This window comes from Apium graveolens, unplaced genomic scaffold (genome assembly GCF_009905375.1).
Source record: "Apium graveolens cultivar Ventura unplaced genomic scaffold, ASM990537v1 ctg3724, whole genome shotgun sequence".
Classification (NCBI taxonomy): domain Eukaryota; kingdom Viridiplantae; phylum Streptophyta; class Magnoliopsida; order Apiales; family Apiaceae; genus Apium; species Apium graveolens.
In genome coordinates this window covers 19,570-27,811 of record NW_027418231.1, presented here as the reverse complement: position 1 = coordinate 27,811, position 8,242 = coordinate 19,570, and the positions used below count along the sequence as shown (strand labels likewise).

General features: G+C 36.0%; 1 protein-coding gene across 1 annotated transcript; it reads left to right on the top strand.

The window, feature by feature from the left end:
* The first annotated feature begins 6,146 nt into the window (after nt 1-6,146).
* On the top strand, nt 6,147-7,593 carry LOC141701311 (bifunctional aspartate aminotransferase and glutamate/aspartate-prephenate aminotransferase-like). Its single transcript, XM_074504995.1, has 4 exons — nt 6,147-6,234; nt 6,317-6,387; nt 7,115-7,198; nt 7,384-7,593. Exons 1-4 carry the CDS (start codon nt 6,147-6,149, stop codon nt 7,591-7,593), a joined length of 453 nt encoding a protein of 150 aa, XP_074361096.1.
* The last annotated feature ends 649 nt before the right edge of the window (nt 7,594-8,242 follow it).

Below are 8,242 nucleotides of genomic sequence, written 5' to 3'. Positions count from 1 at the left end.
CACCCGGTTTATTAGAAATAAATTCAGAACTTTCCTGCACCACTTCAGGATCCACCATAAATTCAGCTCTATAGGTCAACCTCAAGGAAAAGGGGAAATTAAGGACACAAACAGGATCATCTTTGATGGTATCAAGAAATGACAGGGTGAAGCCAAGGGCCTTTGGACCGAAGAGTTGCGGTGGGTCTTTTGGGCCTACCGGACGATACCTAAATCGTATACAGGCGAAACACCTTTCAGACTGGCTTATGGGACTGATGATCTTCTCCCAGTTGAAGAAGGCCTGGACTCTTATTGAACCAAAGTGTTTAATATTAAAGGAAATAAGGTCGGCCTCAGGGCTAACATAGACCTCATTGAAGAAGAAAGGGAAGCAGCTCATCAGAGAAACCTTAAGTACCAACTTTGAGCATCCCAATACTATAATTCATGTGTTAAAAAGCGTAGTTTCTTCATCGGCAACATGGTATTGAGAGAGCTAATTAATGCCGGCTAAGCAGGAAAAACTTCAGCCCAATTGGGAAGGCCCTTACCATGTGGCCGAAGTGGTTAGGCCAGGAACGTCAAGTTGAAGACTCTAGCAGGCGAACTCATCAGAAGTACTTGGCATACTTCCAGACTCCTAAAATTTTTCCAGGTTACTTTTCTGAAGCCCTTCTAATTGTTCGTTCGACTTATTTACTTCTGTCATTTACTTCGGTAATGTAATTTCAATTCCCTGAAGACCATGCATCTATAACATTGTATGAATTTCCATTTTTAATGAAAGAATACATGTTCTTCCCATTTCATTTTTAGTTAGTATTAGACGATAACTACCTAGTCCAATTGACAAGCTTTAAGGAATGACTATGAGACATTTAGATTAAGGTAGCGAATTGGCCTGCGAGTTAGACATCTGAAGATACCATAGTCTTTCCCTGAAAGTTGAATATAAGAATAAATATTGTTTTTTTACTAAGGCCCAGATTGAGTCCAAAACGTAAAAAAATATTAAAAATTTACTAAGGCCCAGATTGAGGCCGAAGACGTTAATAAATTTTCAAAAATTACTAAGGCCCAGATTGACACCGAAGACGTAAATAAATTTTCAAAATTTACTAAGGCTCGGATTAAGGCTTAAGGTGTAAATAAATTTTCAAAATTTACTAAGGCCCGGATTGAAGCCAAAGACGTAAATAAAGTCTCAAAATTTACTAAGGCCCAAAAGGAGGCCGAAAAAGTAAACATTTTCTCAGTTTACTAAGCCCAAACAAAGGCCGAAAAAGTAAAGTAAAACATAAATTACGCTAAGGGAAAACCAACCAAAGATGTGGAAACAAATGAAATTAAATAAAACATAAAGCCTGAAGGCAACAGGGAATGAGGCCCGAAAGAACAAGAATTCAAGCCTGAAGGCATTAAGTTCAAAAAGTTCTAACAATATTAAATTAATCGGAAAGGTCTTCGTCGGGACCGGAGGAGACGACAAGAGGCTTATCTTCGACCGACTTACCCATATGGTCGTCCATGCCAGCATCAAGCAAAAGCTTATAATCCCGACCTCTATCGTGTGCCCGAATGGGTGCTTCATCGAAGCCCATCTGAAAGCACCACTCTTCCATGAGCTTCAGCTTTTTCTTCTCCTTACGGAGCATCTTCCTAGAAGCCCTCAGCTTAGCATCCCTCCATTCGACCTTCTTCTTCCATCAGGACAGCTCCTCTTACAGGTTCCTCTTGTTAGAGGATAAGGCCGAAGCTTGCCCGTCCGACGCCTCTAGGCCTTTTTAGCTCGGCCTAATCATCAGGACGAGAAGTCCTTTTAGCCAGCTGATGTTGAGCAAGCTTGTCCTCAGCGTTTCGCCTCTTTCTTTCCAAGCTCTTTTGACGAGTAGACACTATAACAATAAAACATAAGCCAAAAATCAATAAACCGAAACAACAGTGGTAGCAGGTAAACCATATCTACAAGTAAAATTCATAAAAGAAAGTAGGCAAGTAAAAAATGTTACCACTACCCCATAAGTGAACAGCCAGTTAGAGTACCGACTTTGGAAAGAGGAAACTTTGGGAGTTTGGCACTTACTTACTTATGATAGTTCGAAGAATATTTGACTCCAGGGACCAGCAGAACTATGGAAGTGGGTTCGACGTCACGCCATACACCAAACCCAGCCAACAAGATGCCAGATATAGCACCAATGTGTATGGATCTTCTTATTACTAGAGTTGGTGGCACACTAATCTCCCTGATCGGCCCTTCGACTGATGGTAAAAAATCCGTCACTCTTTTCGTTCCTACGAAAGTCATAGTGAAATAGAAGAGTGTGGTCGAAGGCTTGACCTTCGCCGTTTGCATTGAAAATAAAAATTATTTATATGGATGAACCCATTAGGGTCCATCTGGCCTAAGGCAATCTTCATCTCCCTCAAAAGTTTCTTAAGGAGTTTCAGCACAGGAAGAAAGCCACATCAAAAAGCAGCCTCCGAAATTCCTATGGCACAACCGCCTGAAGTAGCAGGGACAGGTGGAGTGTGGTATATCCTATCATATTCCTTCAAAATATAAAGGTGATAGGCTCCCTAGGAATATGGTACTTGGCATAGAAAGTCTCTATATCTTTATTTTTTTAGTTGGGTCGGGTTAGTGGCCACTGGAAAGGAGGCTATATCGTTGAAGTGTGCGGGTCTGAAAGGAATGTGTGCCATGTTGGAAGGCCTGCATCTTAAAATGAGGAAATACTAGTCGTGTACTCAGACCGAATAGATAAGAAAAAAGAAAAAAGAAAGGAAGGTCGAGTACAATAGGCTGGATTCGACTGGAAAGATGAAGAAAGGAAATTAATGCCCAAAGAGTTATGGGATCGTCTCTCGAAGTGTGTTCAAGGGCTTCAACAGTCTGAAGATTGTTCGAGACCATGAATACACCCGCATTCCATCTTTATATCCCATAAACTTTCGAGGACAAAGAAAAAAGAAAAAAAGAAGACAAGAGCCTAGGACAGTTGAATAAAACCCTTGAACTTACTACCCAAAAATCCCAGACAAAATAAAAAGAGAACACAGACCCATCATGCATATAAGGAAGTATATCAAAATCAAAAATGAAATTCCAAAAAGATAGTTCACTTACTTGTGTTCAAAGAATGAGATGCTGAATACGATGGTTGTGGGAATCTGGACTTGGAATTTCCCGAGGTGCTGGAAGTCCTCTTTTGCTATGAGAGTATAGAAGGGATTTGGGAGAGAGATAAAGAGTGAAATGAAAAAGGAAGAGGTTTATATATACTACTCCGAGGGACGCGACATTTGGGATATCTGGTCTAAGAAACATTGGATTTGAAATCAGCAAGTGAAATCATAGACATTTAAGATTCAACGGTGAGTCGGGGGTTACAATCTCGAGGTATGACAGTTATCATTATTAAGACGTTCGTGACTCCGCGAGTGGCACATACCATGTCCAGTAGCCTTTGGAGACCCCAAAGATTAGGGTTCATCGGATAAATGGTCATTGGGCTAAAAAGGTTGGACTTCGCCCCGACATCCCTCCCTGGCCGAAGCCCAGGGACATTTTAGAAGCACATCTCTATAGGCCCATTATGTCAGCATGGGCTGATAAAGGATTTGAAGCGGGTTTACCCAATTATAGAGATGATGGACTAGCCCAAGATGGACGAAGATGTGGTATGCTAGCCGTAACGCCCACGTCCCTTCTATAGTGGAACCGACCGACAGCTCCGAGAGTATAATGTTAACATGGTTTAGGTTTATAATCTATTTATTCCACACACAATACATATCACAGAGACTATCTTGTATTCCGATTTACTCACAAAAACCAATTAACTTATTCTCACACTGGAGGTGAATCGAGGGGATCATCTGTCGCATTCTTCTCTTTGTAGGCTCAAGTCAATTCATTTGGATGAAGATTGGGTCGGCTGAAAACTGGTTCCAACCAGATGATTTCAATTAAAGTCGCGAAATAAATTTTTTAATTAGTATTTATAAGTTATTTTTGATAATTTTATCTATAAATTAATGACATGTTTGGAAAATTATAACCAAAGTTCAAATATATATTTTTTAAAACACCAAAATAGTTAGAATACATGAATATAAAGTTATAAAAACAAAATTCAAAGATATAAACTTAAATATATAAATTATTAAAAAAAAAGACAAGCAAAAATTTACAAAATTATTAACTACTAATCATGTTGGCATGATCCATAACTAATTTACTTGAAAATAAATTGATTATCATTTACAAGTTTAAATTTTAAGCCACAAAAACAGAAAAGAAATACAGATTCGAATTGCTTGAAACCGCATGGCCTCAAATCTATGTCTAAAAAATATCAAGCAACTATTTAATCAACTAAACATTCGGTATCTCCTTTAAAAAAAGTTAAGCATTAAAATTTACGATTTTAATCATCACTCCTTATTTAATTTTTTCCTTGATACATATAAATCATCTTGTCAAGCCTATTTTGGATGGGGAAATATGACAAATCTTTAGGAGGGTGTTAAAAAATATGCCCAAACATATCTAAGTATTAGTGACTTTTACCCCGTTTCAGGTCATGCTAAAAAATTCCAAAGTAGATGTAGAAAAAAAGCCATCCATAAATACTGGATAACCATGTTGGCTTCGAGCTCATATAACTCCACATATCGCTTTAAGTGAGTCTGCACCAATTTGTTCTTGGTTACTTCTTAAAAGACCTCCTACTTATGTAATGAACCGACTCTTTATATATTACTCTCTCTGTCCCATTAAATTCTTTATATCACTTTTTGACACGTTTTTCAATATTTAAATATCATATAATTGCATAATATTTTTTTGGATTTTTTTTTCTGAATAAAAATTTAAACATTAAACTTTTATTTAGAAAAGAAAATTCAAAAAAATATTATGTAATTATAAGATATTTGAACATTAAAATGCGTGAAAAAACAAACGTAGAGAAATCAACGGGATAGAGGGAGTAGTAATTTGTCTCCTACCACAAAAGATGTTTGACAACCCACAATAATTACTCATTCACATATGGCGCTCAACTGTGTTTAGGCCCATACTGGAAGTCTAAGAGCTCTTGGACTTCCCTTAAGCCCTTGGACTTCCCTTAAGCCCAAGTGGCTCTCCTTTAAGCCCATATTATTAGAAATACTGCATACTAGATCAGCCCTTTAATATAGGTTAGAAATATCATTGGTGTTAAAAAATTATTAACATCAAATATTTTTAAAATAATGTTAAAGATCATGTAACCCATCGTTGTGTAAGATAGCCGGTGTCTATTCTCATTTTTTTAAAAATTGAAAAATACATGTTTCTTACTTTCCCTCGTTATTGCACCAAAAAATTATCTCCTTAATCAAAAAATTTATTTGCCGTTATTAAGCAAAAAATCCTCCTTTTCCTTCTACCCCTTTTTTATCGACTACTATCTCGTCTCTAACTTTTCATTCTCTTTGCTCCCTCTCTCCACCACTCCCCGTCTTGTTCTCGTCTCTCACTCAACTCGTCTCTAAAACCTTTACAAACCGTAATTTAAATTGAACTTGTTGTTGCTCCAGTTTTTGCTAAGCCGAGATCTTTTCAATAATTATATATTAATATATGTGTTAAACTAGTATGTGTACCAAGTTTTATTTGTTTCATCTTTGTTGACATGTCTTGAAAACCAATTTTTTAAAATACGCTTCGTTCATTTTATACTTATCCTAGTAAGTGACCTTTTCCGTCAAATTTGGTAATATTCTTACTAACCTACTTGCTTCAACAGATGGAGAGTGTGGAATCAATAAAAAAGTGTATTTGCCTTTACTTGATTGAAATTTTGTTCGACTTGGAGTAGGTGTATATTTTTTATTATTAGTGTGTATACATAAATTAGGTGCTGGCAATAAACAATTTTTTTTTTTAATTTCTAATTTTTTTATATTTTTTAAATTGAATTTCTGTTAGGCCTTTAATTTACTGATCTTTTCATGTTTCTAATATATCTTTATTAGTGTACCTAGATAAATTAATATGTGTTGGTCAATTTATTGACAAAGGAGCTTGTTAGAAGTAATTATTTGAAATATGCAAATAATGTGTTCTTAAAAGGTGCCATTGGTGGGATGCAAGCTACTGAACACTTAATGATATGTTTAATGAGGAAGAAATTAAAACAGGTGATTATTCCAGTGCACTAACCATATTATATCAAATGGAGGCCGCTGAAAGGATGGCAAGTACTTTTTATTTCAATTATCTCCTTAGTGTTCAGGTAAGGTAGTTTACACTGCCATTGGTTATAAGACTCTGTTTTATTAGTTGTTCGTGACTCCATGGTGGAGCTTGTCTTCAAATACTCCATGGTGGAGCTTGTCTTCAAATACTCCATGGTGAGTTCTGCTGGAATTTTTTCCTGCCAAATACTATTTCAAATGTATATTCATCTTTTCTGCTTCTTTGTATTTACTTTGTAATGTTCTAGGTTCTGTGAAGTGCTTCCCGGAATCTCCCTATGCATATCATTCATTGTTAACTGCAGCAAAGCGAATAGTAATGCTTAAAACTTGTGTAATACGTATTTTCCATCTTAATTATCCATCACCAATAAAAGTACAAAAAAGTATATAGCTTCCAATGTAGTGGTGCCTCAACCCCAAGCTTTACATTGCCTCGATGCATGCTAACATTGCAGTTTAATTTATCCAAATTATAATTTAATGCTTTGAATTGTGATATAAGGAAAAGCTGATCACATTTCTTCAAAGTTCAAACTGTTATGGGCAACTTCTTTCTTGAAAAGAAGTTGCAATCCACTTACAGATGTTTGCAACAATGGGACCAGCAAATGTCCCTTCCCCCAATGTTTGCAAGCAAAACAGCTAGGAACCTGCTTGGTTTGCTTGAATTTTTTTAAGAGTAATCAGTTCTGTTAATTGATCAAGTAAAATGTAAATTAGGCTATGAAATCGGCACATCACTTATTAATTTTTAATTACAAAGCTTCTAGTGTACAGACAGGATGTTATCCAAGATCATTCTCGCTGTTTTCTAAAAAATTATCTTTTTTTGTATACAAAAATATACCTTTGCTGATCCCTGTCACAAATTTGAACTTAGGCTTTTGCAATGACTGGTTGGAGACTTGGATATATTGCTGGTCCCAAACTCTTTGTTTCAGCATGTTATAAGATTCAAAGCCAGGTAACTTCTTTTTACTGTAACTACAGTTAACATAACATGCATGGGGTACAAAATTATTAGTGTCAAGTAACTTGATGTTATCAGATTCAATTATTGTTACTGTTCAACATGATTTAATGCTATTCAATTAATTTGAATTCCCAACTAATCTCGCGTATTCTGATTGTGATTATCTTTTACTGAAGTTCACATCAGGTGCCAGCAGCATATCTCAGAAAGCAGCTGTTGCTGCTTTAGGACTAGGCTATGCAGGTGGAGAGGAAGTTTCAACAATGGTAAAAGCATTTCGCGAGCGACGAGATTTTCTTGTGAAAAGCTTTGGGGAATTAGAAGGTGTGCCAATTAGAAGGTGTGCTTCGGGGATTAGGCTATGTAAATGTAGGCCAGTACATTAGCATGAACACTTTGTTTTTACTTTTCACGTCCACAGAATAACTATAAAAGTAAATTTATTTATCTTTTTTAAATACTTGTATGATTACCAACTAACACACATAATGAAGATGCTAATCCAAAGTGATGATCAGATTTCTTCCATTTACTACTCTGGCATTCTAGACTAATTTTAAATCTTGCATTTCAGGTTTAAATAATTGATGCGAAGAAATTTTTAGAGAAGCTAGTTGCAGTGATTACGCTACCAAGCAGAGTTCCATATGGTTTTCATGGAACTTCTATGAGAAAAGGAGGTACATAAACAAGTATTATGAAGACACGAGCCCTACAAAACAGATACAGAGGTTTCTTGAACAAGCAGATTGTGTATGGTTTAAGCCTTAACCCACTATAGTTATAAACAAAAAACTATTTTGATTTCTCCGGCTTTTAAAGATTTTGTTGGCGAAGGGGATGGTTTGGAGAATTTAATTTTATCTAGTAGTATGGTTTGCAGAGCTGAGATTCTTATATATGCAACTTTGATATTTTGTTGATTATGGATTGTTCTCAAAACAAACCACATATTTCAAAAATGTTAAATTTAACTGTTACATTTGCTTGTTCTAGTGTTTTACATATAATATTGCATTACATATATTACTAATG